The sequence below is a fragment of the Phlebotomus argentipes genome, unplaced genomic scaffold (assembly GCF_947086385.1).
Source record: "Phlebotomus argentipes unplaced genomic scaffold, Phlebotomus argentipes genome assembly mitogenome_partial_sequence, whole genome shotgun sequence".
NCBI lineage: Eukaryota > Metazoa > Arthropoda > Insecta > Diptera > Psychodidae > Phlebotomus > Phlebotomus argentipes.
The window spans coordinates 1-15,016 of record NW_026776204.1 but is presented as its reverse complement, the minus strand read 5'-3'; the positions used below and the strand labels follow the sequence as shown (position 1 = coordinate 15,016).

The following is a 15,016-nucleotide window of genomic DNA, read 5'->3' as shown; positions in this document are numbered from 1 at the left end:
ATTATATTTATTTATAGTTTAATGATTTATTAATTAAATAATTTATATGTAAATTTTTGTTTGAATATAAAATTATTTAAAAAATAATTTATTATGTTTAATTATTTACAGTAATTAATTTTATATATTTAAGAAATTATGATATAGTAATTTAATTTAATATAGATAAATTTTGTGCCAGCAATCGCGGTTATACAAAATATATAAGTAAATTTTTTAAAATTTAGTAATATAGGTTAATTAATAAAATAGAATTAAATTTAATTAAATATTATTAAGTGAAATTTTAATATTTTAAAATATTTAATATTAAATTAAATAAATTTTATTAAATTTTTTTTAAAAACTAGAATTAGATACTCTATTATAAAAATAAAGGTTTATTATTTTAAATTATTAATAATTATGGAGATGAAAATTAAATAATTTGGCGGTATTTTAGTCTTTTCAGAGGAATTTGTTTTTTAATCGATAATCCACGATAATCTAACTTATTTTATTTAATTTGTATATCGTTGTCATTAGAATATTTTATAAGAAAAATTAAATTTCTTAAATTTATGATTATAATATATATATATATATTATTTAATATAATTTTATGTCAAATCAAGGTGCAGTTTATATATAAGTAAAAATGAATTACAATAATATAAATTAAATGAATTTTTATTTGTAATAATAAAATGAAGGTGGATTTGAAAGTAAATTTATTAATTAAATTAAATTGATAGTTAGCTCTAAAATATGTACATATTGCCCGTCGCTCTTGTTAATAAAATAAGATAAGTCGTAACAAAGTAGAGGTACTGGAAAGTGTTTCTAGATAATAGTTTATATTCTAAAAGATAGAAATTTCATTTACATTGAAATTAAAATTGTGCAAATCAATTTAAACTGATATTTAATAAAAATTTATTAGTTTATATTTATTTTAAAAAAAATAATTTAGTTTTTAGTATTATTTTAAGAAATAATAATTTTTATTATAGTGTATAGTATTGAATAAGAATATTTAAATATTTGAAAATTAATTAATTTTTAAGAAATTTTTGTTTAATGTACCTTTTGTGTCAGGAGTTATTAATTTTTTTTTAAAAATTTTTATATATTTCGAAATAAAAAGATTTAATTTAATAATAATTTTATTGTATAATAACTATATTAAATATTAAATTTGAAATTAAAAGTTATTCGGTTTTTATTATATCTAATTTTTTAAGAATTAAGTTTAATTTAGTTTGTTTTTATTATAAAAAATTATTTTTTATTTTTATAATTAATAATAAATGAAATATTAGGGGATAAGCTTTAATGTTTTAAATTATAAAATTAAGTTTTATAGAAGAATTTTATGATAAATTCTTAGAAATAGAAGTTATTAATTGTATGTTATAATTTAATAATAATTATATATATATATATATATATATTATAATTTATAAAATATTTAAGATTTATTTTTTTTTAATTATTTATTAAAATATTTAATTTAATTATTTTATTTAAAGTAATAATGATAATATTAGTATATTTTTTAAAGGAATATTTTTATTTAAATGGTTAATAAATTATTTATATAATTTTAAGGAATTCGGCAAATTTAATATTCGCCTGTTTATTAAAAACATGTCTTTTTGTTTTTTTTTAAAGTTTAATCTGCTCACTGATAATAATTTAAGAGCCGCAGTATTTTAACTGTGCAAAGGTAGCATAATCATTAGTTTTTTAATTGAAAGCTTGAATGAATGATTGGACGAGATATAAGCTGTCTTAATTTTAATAGTATAAAATTTTAATTTTTAATTAAAATGTTAAAATATTTTTAAAAGACGAGAAGACCCTATAGATCTTTATAAATTGAAAAGTTAAAAAAATTAGATTTTTATTTAATTTAATTTTTTTTTTATTTTATTGGGGTAATAGTAAAATTTATGAAATTTTTATTTTTTTATTTCTATAATAATTGGTTTTGATTGATCCAGTAATATTGATTATTAAATTAAGTTACCTTAGGGATAACAGCGTAATAGTTTTTGAGAGTTCATATTGATAAAATTGGTTGCGACCTCGATGTTGAATTAAAATATATTTTAGGTGCAGAAGTTTAAAGTATAAAGTCTGTTCGACTTTTAAAATTTTACATGATTTGAGTTTAGACCGGCGTAAGCCAGGTCAGTTTCTATCTTTAAATTAAATATTATATTTTAGTACGAAAGGATTAAATATAAAATAATTTTATTTTGTTTATAATTTGTTTAATATTAATTAATGATACAATAAAGACTATTTTGGCAGAAAAATGCATTAAATTTAGAATTTAATTTATATAATTTAAATTATAAATAGTAATTTATTTTTTAGATATTATTATTCCAATATTAGGAAGTTTATTATTAATTATTTGTGTTTTAGTAGGAGTTGCCTTTTTAACTTTGTTGGAGCGTAAGGTTTTGGGTTATATTCAAATTCGTAAAGGACCAAATAAAGTTGGATTTATTGGGATTTTTCAGCCTTTTAGTGATGCTATTAAATTATTTACTAAGGAGCATGTTTATTTAATAGTTTCTAATTATTGATTATATTATTTTTCTCCTGTTTTTGCTTTATTTTTGAGATTATTTGTATGGGCTTGTATTCCATTATGAGTGAAATTATATTCTTTTAGATTAGGGGTATTATTTTTTTTTAGATGTATAGGTTTAGGGGTTTACACAGTTATATTAGCTGGTTGGTCTTCAAATTCAAATTATGCGATATTAGGTGGATTGCGAGCAGTTGCTCAGACTATTTCTTATGAGGTAAGATTAATTTTATTGATTTTATCATTTATTTTTTTAATTAATAGATTTAATTTTTTAGGGTTTTTAATTTATCAAGAGAATATTTGATTTATTTTTTTAATAATTCCTTTAGGTTTAATGTTATTTTCGAGAATATTAGCAGAAACAAATCGAACTCCTTTTGATTTTGCAGAAGGAGAGTCAGAGCTTGTTTCTGGATTTAATGTAGAATATGGAGGAGGAGGGTTTGCTATAATTTTTTTGGCTGAGTATAGAAGAATTTTGTTTATGAGAATAGTTTATGTTTTGATTTTTTTAGGGGGAGATATTTTTAGTATATTATTTTATTTTAAATTAGTATTGATTGCTTATTTATTTATTTGGGTACGAGGGACATTACCTCGGTATCGTTATGATAAATTAATATATTTAGTATGAAAAAGATATTTACCTATTTCTTTGTTTTTAATTATTTATTTTATTAGTATGAAAATATTATTTTTATATAATTAATTTTAGTAAAGTTAATAGAAATTTTATTTTCTATCTAATGTTTTCAAAACAATTGCTTTTAGCTTATTAACTTAGTTAATAGTTTAAAAGTTTGTCTCATAATGATGAAATTAAGGAATTTATGATAAAATATAAGAAATATAAAATTGTTAAAATTTGTCCTGTAATGATATATGGGATTTCAACAGGACGAGCTCCAATTCATGTAAGGAGAATAATTATAATGATTATATATCAAAATAAAGATTGATTAATTGGATAAAATTGTATACCTTGAGATTTATTTATGTGAATAATTGGTAAAATAAATAAAATAGCAATTGATATAATTAAAGCAATTACACCTCCTAATTTGTTTGGAATTGAACGAAGGATGGCATAAGCAAATAGGAAGTATCATTCAGGTTGAATATGGGGGGGAGTTACTAATGGATTAGCAGGAATAAAATTATCAGGATCTCCTAGGTAGTAAGGAAATAGAATAGATAGAATAGTTAATAATATTAGTATAATAATAAAGCCAATTAAATCCTTAAATGAATAGTATGGGTGAAATGGAATTTTATCTATATTTCTGTTTAATCCTAAGGGATTATTAGAGCCAGTTTGGTGTAATAGGAGGAGGTGAATTATAACTATAGCAATAATAATAAATGGAAATAAAAAATGAAAAGAAAAAAATCGAGTTAAAGTTGCATTATCAACAGCAAATCCTCCTCAAATTCATTGAACTAAGGTATTTCCTATATATGGAATAGCTGATAATAGGTTTGTAATAACAGTAGCCCCTCAAAATGATATTTGACCTCATGGAAGCACATATCCTATAAAGGCTGTTCCTATAGTAATAAATAAAATTAAAACACCAATTGTTCATGTTGGAATAAAAAGATATGAATTATAATAAATTCCTCGACCAATATGTAAATAAATACAAATAAAGAAAAAAGATGCTCCATTTGCATGTAAAGATCGGATTAGTCACCCGAAATTAACATCTCGATAAATATGATTTACACTATTAAAAGCGATTTCAATATTAGCTGAGTAGTGTATTGCTAGGAATAGTCCTGTAATAATTTGGATTGTTAAACATAATCCTAGGAGGGACCCAAAGTTTCATCAAGTAGAGATATTGATAGGAGCTGGAAGATCGATTAAAGCATTATTTATAATTTTTATTAATGGATGATTTTTTCGAATAGGTATTTTCATTAGTTTATTATGATTTAAAATTATTTTAAAAAGTTTTTCGTAAAGGGCCATTATTGAATTTAGTGATTTTTACAATAATAATTAATGTTAATAATAGATATGTGATTATTAGTAGTATGATATAATTAATTGGGAAATTATATAATTTGTTTAAATTAAGTAAATTTTCTTTAAAAAGAATAGTTTGGTTTTCAAATGAGTTTATTTCGTAATTATTGGTTATATAATTAAAGGGTAGTTTATCAATGATTATAGTATAGATAAGTAAAAAAAAGATAATAAATATTATTATAATGAGAGTTTTTGATGAAGAGGTAAATATTTCATTTGAAGCTAGAGAAGTAATATAAATAAATAAAATTAATATTCCTCCAATAAAGGTTAAAAATAAGATGTATGAGAATCAAAAAGTTTTTATTATTGTTCCAATTATTAATATAATTCATATAGTTTGAAGAATTAATAATAATCTTATAGCTAATGGATGGGTTATTAGGAAGAAGGTAATAGAGGTTAAAATAGTTATAAAGGAAAATATTATATTTAATATTTCAGAAAATAGTTTAAATAAAATATTAATTTTGGAGATTAAAGATAGTTGTAAAATTTTTTCTGAAGTTTTAAAAATTTTAATTTAATTTTGATTTACAAGACCAGTGTTTTTTTTAAACTATTAAAACTAATGGAAATATATTATTGATTTATTTCTTGATTTCTTTTTTTTAGAGGACTTGGAGTTTTTGTATCTAATCAAAAGCATTTATTATCTATATTATTAAGTTTAGAGTTTATTGTATTGAGTTTATTTTTATATTTAGTTTTATATTTAATGAATTTTAATTATGAAAATTATTTTAGAGTTATTTTTTTAACTTTTAGAGTTTGTGAGGGGGTTTTAGGTCTTTCAGTTTTAGTAATTCTTGTTCGATCACATGGGAATGATTATTTTCAATCTATTAATGTTTTATAATGTTAAAATTATTTATATTTATTTTATTTTTATTATTTTTATGTTTAAATAAAAAAATATATTGATTGGTTCATAATTGTATATTTTTTTTAGTGTTTTTAGTTTTATTAGGTTTAGTTAATAGAGGGCATTGAATAAATTTAAGATATTTTTTAGGGGTTGATTTTTTATCTTTTGGTTTGATTATTTTAAGTTGTTGAATTAGTGGTTTAATAATAATAGCAAGAGAAAAGTTGAATTTTTATAAAAAGCAGGAGAGTTTATTTATATTTTTATTAGTTATTTTATTAATATTTTTAGTTTTAACATTTATATCTATAAATATATTTATATTTTATTTATTTTTTGAGAGAAGTTTAATTCCAACTTTTTTTTTAATTTTAGGATGAGGGTATCAGCCTGAGCGTTTACAGGCAGGGGTTTATATTTTATTTTATACATTATTAGCTTCTTTACCTTTATTGTTGAGAATTTTTTATTTATATAAAATTTATGGTTCATTAGATTTTTTTTTTTTTAATTTAAGCAGTAGTTTTAGAATTTATTTATATATTAGTTTAATTATAGCTTTTTTGGTAAAGATACCTATATTTTTAGTTCATTTATGGTTACCAAAAGCTCATGTTGAGGCTCCTGTTGCTGGTTCGATAATTTTAGCTGGAGTTTTATTAAAGTTAGGAGGATATGGTTTATTTCGTGTGTTAATAATTGTTCAGAGATTAGGTGTATCTTTAAGATATTGATGGGTTAGAGTTAGATTATTAGGGGGAGTATTAGTAAGATTGTTATGTTTATGTCAAACAGATATAAAATTATTAATTGCTTATTCTTCTATTGTTCACATGGGTATTGTAGTAGGAGGTTTAATAACAATAAAGAGTTGAGGAATAATGGGAGGATTTAGTATGATAATTGCTCATGGGTTGTGTTCATCTGGTTTATTTTGTTTAGCTAATTTAGTTTATGAGCGAACAATAAGACGAAGATTATTTATTAATCGAGGTTTATTATCTGTTATACCAAGAATAAGTATATGATGATTTTTATTAAGTATTATGAATATAGCAGCTCCTCCTTCATTAAATTTATTAGGCGAGATTAGTTTATTAAATAGATTAGTAAGATGATCAGTAATGAGAATATGATTATTATTTTTTATTTCTTTTTTAGGAGCAGCATATACATTGTATTTATATTCTTATAGTCAACATGGTAAGTTTTTAGTAGAATATGGAAGTTTTTCAGGTTTTATTCGTGAATATATATTAATATTTTTACATTGATTACCTTTAAATTTAATAATTATAAAGGTTGATTATTTTTTTTTAATTTATTTAAATAGTTTAATTAAAAATATTGATTTGTGGTGTCAAAGATATATAGAATATTTTAAATTATTAAATATATATCAATTTGTATTATAAGATTTGTAATTTTATTTAGTTTTAGATTAATATTATTTTTTTATTCTTTAGTTTTATTAAATTGTAATTATAGATATTTTATTGAGTGAGAAGTTATTAGTTATAATAGAGTTGGAGTTTTTATAACATTAATTTTTGATTGAATGAGATTGATATTTAGTGCTTTTGTTTTATTTATTTCTAGAATAGTAATTTTTTATAGAAAGGATTATATAAGAGGAGATATAAATATAAATCGATTTATTATTTTAGTTTTATTATTTGTTAGATCAATATTATTATTAATTTTTAGTCCAAATTTAATTTCTATTTTGTTAGGTTGAGATGGATTAGGATTAATTTCGTATTGTTTAGTAATTTATTTTCAGAATATTAAATCTTATAATGCTGGGATATTAACTGCTTTATCTAATCGTTTAGGGGATGTAGCTTTTTTATTAGCAATTTCTTGAATATTAAATTATGGGAGATGAAATTATATTTTTTATTTAAGAATATTAAAAAGCGATTGGGAGATAATAATTATTGGGGGATTAGTTATATTAGCTGCTATAACAAAAAGAGCTCAGATTCCTTTTTCTTCTTGATTACCTGCAGCTATGGCGGCTCCTACTCCAGTTTCTGCTTTAGTTCATTCATCAACATTAGTAACTGCGGGCGTATATTTGATAATTCGATTTAGAGATTTAATATTAAATTTATGAATTATTAATTTATTGATGTTAATTTCAAGAGTAACAATATTAATAGCAGGGTTAGGGGCTATGTTTGAGTTTGATTTAAAGAAGATTATTGCTTTATCGACTCTTAGACAGTTGGGTTTAATAATAATAATTTTTTCTTTTGGATTTAAAGAATTGGCATTTTTTCATTTATTGACTCATGCATTATTTAAGGCTTTATTATTTATATGTGCAGGAGGGGTTATTCATAATATATTTAATAATCAAGATATTCGGTTTATAGGGGGTTTAGTAAATTTTATACCTTTTTCAGTTATAAGTATTAGAATTGCGAGATTAGCTTTATGTGGGTTTCCCTTTTTAGCCGGATTTTATTCAAAGGATTTAATTTTAGAAATTATTTATATAAATAATTTTAATTTAGTAATATTTATTATAGTAATTGTTTCAACCGGGTTAACAGTATCATATACTTTTCGATTAGTTTTTTATTTATTAAGAGGAGATATAAAGATATTTTCAATATTTTTAATTATAGATAGAGGGGTTTATATAGTAAAAAGAATGTTTTTATTATTAATAATGGTAGTTATTGGGGGAAGTTTATTAAGATGGTTAATATTTATAAAACCTTATTTAATTTATTTACCTTTAAAGTTAAAATTGTTAACTTTAGAGAGATGTATTATAGGAGGAGTAATTGGTTATATAATTTCATTAATTAAGTTAGTTTTATATTGTAATTATTTTAAATTAGTTTATATAAAGTGATATTTGGGAAGAATATGATTTTTGCCAAGTTTGTCTACTTTAGGTGTTAGAAAAATAAGTTTAAATTTGGGGTTTTATTTAATTAAGAATTTAGATTATGGATGAAGAGAGTATTGAGGAGGGTTAAATATTTATAAAATTATTTTAAATAGTTCTTTTTATATTGAAAAAATACAATATAATTATTTAAAAATTTATTTATTATTAATAGTTATATGATTTTTTATTTTATTTTTAGTTTTATTTAATTATTTAAATAGCTTAAATTAGAGCAGAATATTGAAGATATTAAGGTGATATTTTATCTTTAAATAATTTATAAAATTAATTTATTTTTATATTGAAAATATAATGTTTTTTTTAAACTATATAAACATATTATATTTAATATTTATATATATATAAATAAGTTATAAGAATATTTTTAAAAAGAAATAAATGGAATTAAACCATTAAAATAAAAGTTAGCAGCTTTTTTTTGAACATCATTTCTTTTTAATTGGAAAAATTTTTCAATAATATTATTAACAGTAATATACCTCTTTTTGGTTTCAATTAATTATAGTATATATATAGATTTAAATAAATCATTTTGTTAGGTCGAAACTAATTGCACAATTGCTTTATATATATATATATTATAATATTTATATAATTATTAAGAATAATTGATTTTCAATACTTTTTAATTGCAATTTAAATGTTATAATTAACTATATTCCTGTAGTTTAAAAATTTCAATTTAATGCTCCTTGTTTTCATTCATGAAAAAGACCAATAATTAAAATTAATAAGAATATAATACTAGTTCTTATTCAAATTAGAAGATTAGAGATTTGAAAAGATAGGATTATTGGTAAAAGAAGAGCAATTTCAATATCGAAGATTAAGAAAATAATACCGATTAAGTAAAATTGAATAGAAAAAGGAATTCGAGGGGTTGTTTTAGGGTCAAACCCACATTCAAAAGGAGACATTTTTTCTCGATTTATCACTATTTTTTTTGATAGTAATAATGTAATTATTATAACTAGGTTTCTAATAATAAAAATTATAATTAAGGTGGTTATTAATGAAAAAATTATTTATACTAAATTTATAGGCTTTTTGATTGGAAGTCAATTGTACTTTTTATACTATATAAATAATTATTAGTTTCCTCATCAATAAATTGAGATGTAAAGGAATAATCAAACAATATCAACAAAATGTCAGTATCAAGCAGCAGCTTCAAACCCAAAATGATGGTTTTTTGAAAAATGATTTTGTTGATGACGAATTAGACAGATACATAAAAATGTAGTTCCAATAAGAACATGAAGACCATGAAATCCGGTTGCTATAAAAAATGTTGATCCATAAATATTATCAGCAATTGTGAAAGGGGCTTCAAGGTATTCATAGGCTTGTAAGGATGTAAAATAAATACCTAAAATGATTGTTAATATTAATCTTTGGAAAGTTTGTGAATGTATTTTTGATAGTAGGCTATGGTGAGCTCAAGTTACAGTTACACCAGAAGCAAGGAGGATAGCTGTATTTAAGAGGGGAATTTGGAAAGCATTAAAAGGATTAATACCTAAGGGAGGTCACTTTGATCCAAGTTCAATTGTAGGAGATAGTCTACTATGAAAAAAGGCTCAAAAAAAAGAAATAAAGAAAAAAATTTCAGAAATAATAAATAAGATTATTCCTCATCGTAATCCTAATGTTACAGGGATTGAGTGAAGGCCTTGAAATGTACCTTCTCGAGTAATATCTCGTCATCATTGAAATATTGTTAATAGTGTGATAATATTACCTAAAATAAATAAAATTAAACTATATTGATGAAATCATATAATTAATCCTGATACTAAAGTTATTGCTCCAATTGCTCCAGTTAGTGGTCATGGGCTATAATCAACTAAATGAAATGGGTGATTTGCATGAGTTGTCATTAAATTACTTCTCTAGAGTAAAGAGTACTTAAAACAGCAAAAACATAGGATTGAATTATTGATACAGCTGTTTCTAATGTTAATAAAGCAATTTGAACGATTAGTAATAAAGAAATTATAATAATAGGCATTGTAGGTCCAGTATTACCTAAGAGGGTTATTAATAGATGACCTGCAATTATATTTGCTATTAATCGAATAGCTAAGGTTCCTGGTCGAATTATATTTCTAATTGATTCAATAATTACTATGAAAGGTATTAAAATGGAAGGGGTTCCTTGAGGAACTAAATGGGAGAATATATGTTGGGTGTGGTTAATTCAACCAAATAGTATAAATCTTAATCAAAGAGGTAGGGCTAAAGTTAGTGTTAAGATTAAATGACTTGTTGAGGTAAAAATATATGGGAAAAGACCAAGAAGATTATTAAATAAAATAAAAGAAAAAAGGGAAATAAATAAAAAAGTTCTTCCTAGGTGTTTTTTATTACCTAATAGAGAGTTAAATTCATTATTTAAAGTTAGTATAATTTTATTTCAAATAATTTGATATCGGGAAGGAGATCTTCAAAATATAGAGGGGATAAATAATAATCCAATTAAAACTCTTATTCAATTTAAAGAAAAATTAAAAATAGTTGTTGAAGGATCGAAAACAGAAAATAAATTACTTATCATTTTCAATTAATTGTATGAGACAAGGTAGGTTTAATAGAAGAGGTTAGGTTATTAGGTTGATATAAAAACGAAAAATAATTAATAATATTAAATAGTAAATAAATTAATAAAAAAAAACAAAATATTCATGTTCATATAATAGGGGCTATTTGTGGGATTAAAAAATATTTTATTAAAATAATTTTAGATTGACAAACTAATGTTATAATTTAACTAATTTTTTCATTAGAAGTAGGCGTTAGTTTACTATTTTAAGGTTTAAGAGACCCTTGCTTACTTTAAGCTATCTAATGGATTAGTTATAGTTTTTTAATCAGTTTATAAAGTAATTTAATTTAATTGCTTCAATTACAATAGGTATAAAACTATGATTAGTTCCGCAAATTTCTGAACATTGGCCATAGAATAAGCCTGGACGATAGATTAAAAAATTTGTTTGATTTAATCGTCCAGGGGAAGCATCGATTTTTACTCCTAATGATGGAATTGTTCAAGAGTGAAGAACATCAGTTGCAGATACAATAATTCGAATTTGAGATTTTATAGGAAGGATAATTCGATTATCTACATCAAGTAATCGAAAGTTAAAATTATTAAGTTCATTATTAGGAATTATATAAGAGTCGAATTCAATTATTTTGAAGTCTGAATATTCATAACTTCAATATCATTGATGTCCGATTGTTTTTAAAGAAATTGAAGGAGAGTTAATTTCATCTAAAAGATAAAGAAGACGAAGTGAAGGGAAGGCAATGAATAGAAGAATAATTGCAGGGATAATTGTTCAGATAATTTCAATTATTTGTCCTGATAAGAGAAATTTATTTGTAAAATAATTAAAAAATAATATAATTATTAGATATCTGATTAATATAGTAATTATAACTAAAATTATAAGAGTGTGGTCATGAAAAAAAATAAGTTGTTCTATTAAAGGAGATGCTCTATCTTGAAGGTTAAGGTTTGATCATGTTGCCATTTTCTAATAAAAGAGGTTCTTTATATATGAAGCTTAAATTCATTGCACTAATCTGCCATATTAGATAATTATATAAAATAGGTAATTCAGAATATGAATGTTCTGCTGGAGGAATGTTATGAAATCATTCTAATGATGAGTTAATTTGAATAGGAAAAATTATTTGATTGTATGAAATTATTCTTTTTCAAATAATATAAATAAATAGTATAATTCTTAAAAGAGAAATTGATGAACCAAGAGTAGAGATTATATTTCATGAGGTATAAATATCTGGATAGTCTGAGTATCGTCGAGGTATTCCTGCTAATCCAAGAAAATGTTGAGGGAAAAAGGTTAAATTTACTCCTAGAAATATAATTGAAAATTGAATTTTTAAAAGATATGAGTTTATGTTAAACCCTGAAAATAAAGGATATCAGTGAATAAACCCTCCTATAATAGCAAATACAGCCCCTATAGATAATACATAGTGAAAATGAGCAACAACATAATATGTATCGTGAAGAATAATATCAATAGAAGAATTTGCTAAAATAACTCCTGTTAATCCACCAACAGTAAATAAAAAAATAAAACCTAATGCTCATAATAAAGAAGGAGAATATGATAATTGATATCCATGGATTGTTGCTAATCAACTAAAAATTTTAATTCCTGTAGGAACTGCAATAATTATAGTTGCAGAAGTAAAATAAGCTCGGGTATCAACATCTATTCCAACAGTAAATATATGATGTGCTCAAACAATAAAACCAAGAAGTCCAATTGCTAGTATAGCGTAAATTATTCCTAAAGTTCCAAATGTTTCTTTTTTACCTCTTTCGTTTCTAATAATGTGAGAAATTATTCCGAATCCTGGTAAAATTAAAATATAGACTTCAGGGTGGCCAAAAAATCAAAATAAATGTTGATATAAAATTGGGTCTCCTCCTCCAGCAGGATCAAAAAAAGATGTATTTAGGTTTCGATCTGTTAATAATATAGTAATAGCTCCTGCTAGAACAGGGAGAGATAGAAGTAATAGAACTGCTGTAATTATAACAGATCAAGTAAAAAGAGATATTCGATCAAAAGAGATTCCTGTTGTTCGTATATTAATAATTGTGGTAATAAAGTTTACGGCTCCTAAAATTGAGGAAATTCCGGCTAGATGAAGAGAAAAAATAGCTAAGTCAACAGAAGCTCCTGCATGGGCAATATTTCTAGATAAAGGAGGATAAACAGTTCATCCTGTTCCTGCCCCTATTTCAACTATTCTTCTTGTTAATAATAAAGATAAAGAGGGGGGAAGAAGTCAAAATCTTATGTTATTTATACGAGGAAAGGCCATATCTGGGGCTCCTAATATTAGAGGAATTAGTCAGTTACCAAATCCTCCAATTATAATTGGTATAACTATAAAAAAAATTATAATAAAGGCATGTGCAGTAACAACAACATTATAAATTTGGTCGTTTCCAATTAATGATCCTGGATGACCTAGTTCAGCTCGAATTAAAATTCTAAGAGAAGTTCCAATTATTCTAGCTCAAGCTCCAAAAATAAAATATAATGTACCAATATCTTTATGATTTGTTGAAAATAATCATTGTCGCGATTAAATGGCTGAAGTTAGGCGGTAGATTGTAAATCTATAAATGAATTTTTTAATTCTTTAATTAATAATATAAGTTTTATATTCAAAAATGATATTAAATTGCAAATTTAATGGTATATTATTAAATAATATTAAAACTTTATATATTATTATATATAAGATTTAAATCTTTTTTAATGATAACTTTGAAGGTTATTAGTTTTTTTTAACTTAAAATCTTAGTTAAAAAAAATTGAAATTATAATTAAACCAAAAATTGAAATAAATATAATAATATATATATATAAATTTTGATAATTAAAAATATTAAAATTTAAAAATTTAAAATTTCATTTTATATTTCATGAATTAATTAAAAAAGCAGAATAAGTAATTTGAAGATAAAAATATAAAGTTAAAAGAGTAATAGTGACTAAAAGTAATAAAATAAAAATGAAATTATTATGAATTATAAATTCAATAATTATTCATTTAGGAAAAAATCCTAAAAATGGAGGAATTCCTCTTAAAGAAAAAAAAAGAGAAAATAAAGAAAATTTAATTATTAAATTTTTATTAAAATATAAAAATAATTGATTAATAAAAAAAATATTAAAAAAATTTAATAGTAAAATAATTGAGCTTGTTAAAAAAAAATAAAATATAAAGTAATTTATTCATAAAATTTTAGAGTGAAATATTCTAGAAAGTATTCATCTTAGATGATTAATTGAAGAGTAAGCTATAATTTTTCGTAAAGAGGTTTGGTTAAATCCCCCTAAAGCACCAATTAAAAGCGATAAAATTAATCTAATTATGTTAATATAAAAATTAAATGAATAAAAAATAATAATAAAAGGAGAAATTTTTTGAAAAGTTATAAGAATTCAGTTATTAAATCAAGATAAACAGTTTATTACTGAAGGAAATCAAAAATGAAAGGGGGCAGAACCTGCCTTAATTAATATAGAAAAATTAATGAAAAGGAGGCTAATTCAAGTAGAATAATTTCAAATATTAAAATTAATAGTTTTTAAATTTAAAAAAAAAATAATTGAAAAAAGAAAAATTGAAGAAGCTATTGTTTGAGTTAAGAAATATTTTAGAGCGGCTTCTCTAGAATAAGAGTTTTTGTTATCGATTATTAGGGGAATAAAAGATAATAAATTTATTTCTAGGCCTATTCAAATCCCTAATCAAGAGTTTGAAGATAATGTAATTAAAATTCTAATAATTAATATAAATATAAATAAAGATTTTGAAGGATTAAATTTAATTTAAAAGAAAAGGGATTAACCTTTATAAATAGGGTATGAACCTATTAGCTTAATTAGCTTATCTTTTACGTTTTAATGTATGAAGCATAAAAATTTTTGATATTTTTAGAAATAGTTTGATTCTATTAAATGTAGGGTTAATAAGTATGAAAGATTTCATATAATTTATTCTATCAAAATAATCCTTTTTATCAGGCAACTTATT

At 22.2% G+C, this 15,016-nt stretch overlaps 7 protein-coding genes across 7 annotated transcripts; 3 read left to right on the top strand and 4 right to left on the bottom strand.

The window, feature by feature from the left end:
* Positions 1 to 2,349: 2,349 nt before the first annotated feature.
* LOC132264537 (NADH-ubiquinone oxidoreductase chain 1-like) lies at positions 2,350 to 3,292 on the top strand (the record flags this gene model as incomplete). Its single annotated transcript, XM_059764776.1, is given in 1 exon segment — positions 2,350 to 3,292. A coding segment is annotated over 1 exon segment (872 nt), but the record flags the coding sequence as incomplete, so codon positions are not given.
* Positions 3,293 to 3,367: 75 nt separating this feature from the next.
* On the bottom strand, positions 3,368 to 5,133 carry LOC132264534 (cytochrome b-like). The gene is given in 1 exon segment (XM_059764773.1): positions 3,368 to 5,133. A coding segment is annotated over 1 exon segment (1,170 nt). The 5' UTR covers positions 4,563 to 5,133; the 3' UTR covers positions 3,368 to 3,392.
* Positions 4,818 to 6,820, top strand: LOC132264532 (NADH-ubiquinone oxidoreductase chain 4-like). Its single transcript, XM_059764771.1, is given in 2 exon segments — positions 4,818 to 4,825; positions 5,627 to 6,820. Coding segments are annotated over 2 exon segments (990 nt in total). The 3' UTR covers positions 6,609 to 6,820.
* Positions 6,821 to 6,902: 82 nt separating this feature from the next.
* On the top strand, positions 6,903 to 8,610 carry LOC132264535 (NADH-ubiquinone oxidoreductase chain 5-like). Its single transcript, XM_059764774.1, is given in 1 exon segment — positions 6,903 to 8,610. A coding segment is annotated over 1 exon segment (954 nt). The 5' UTR covers positions 6,903 to 7,624; the 3' UTR covers positions 8,579 to 8,610.
* An 894-nt stretch (positions 8,611 to 9,504) lies between these two features.
* Positions 9,505 to 10,976, bottom strand: LOC132264536 (ATP synthase subunit a-like). Its single transcript, XM_059764775.1, is given in 1 exon segment — positions 9,505 to 10,976. A coding segment is annotated over 1 exon segment (678 nt). The 3' UTR covers positions 9,505 to 10,298.
* A 293-nt stretch (positions 10,977 to 11,269) lies between these two features.
* LOC132264533 (cytochrome c oxidase subunit 1-like) lies at positions 11,270 to 13,288 on the bottom strand. The gene is given in 1 exon segment (XM_059764772.1): positions 11,270 to 13,288. A coding segment is annotated over 1 exon segment (1,356 nt). The 3' UTR covers positions 11,270 to 11,932.
* LOC132264539 (NADH-ubiquinone oxidoreductase chain 2-like) lies at positions 11,270 to 14,805 on the bottom strand (the record flags this gene model as incomplete). The annotated part of the gene is given in 1 exon segment (XM_059764777.1): positions 11,270 to 14,805. A coding segment is annotated over 1 exon segment (909 nt), but the record flags the coding sequence as incomplete, so codon positions are not given.
* Positions 14,806 to 15,016: the final 211 nt, after the last annotated feature.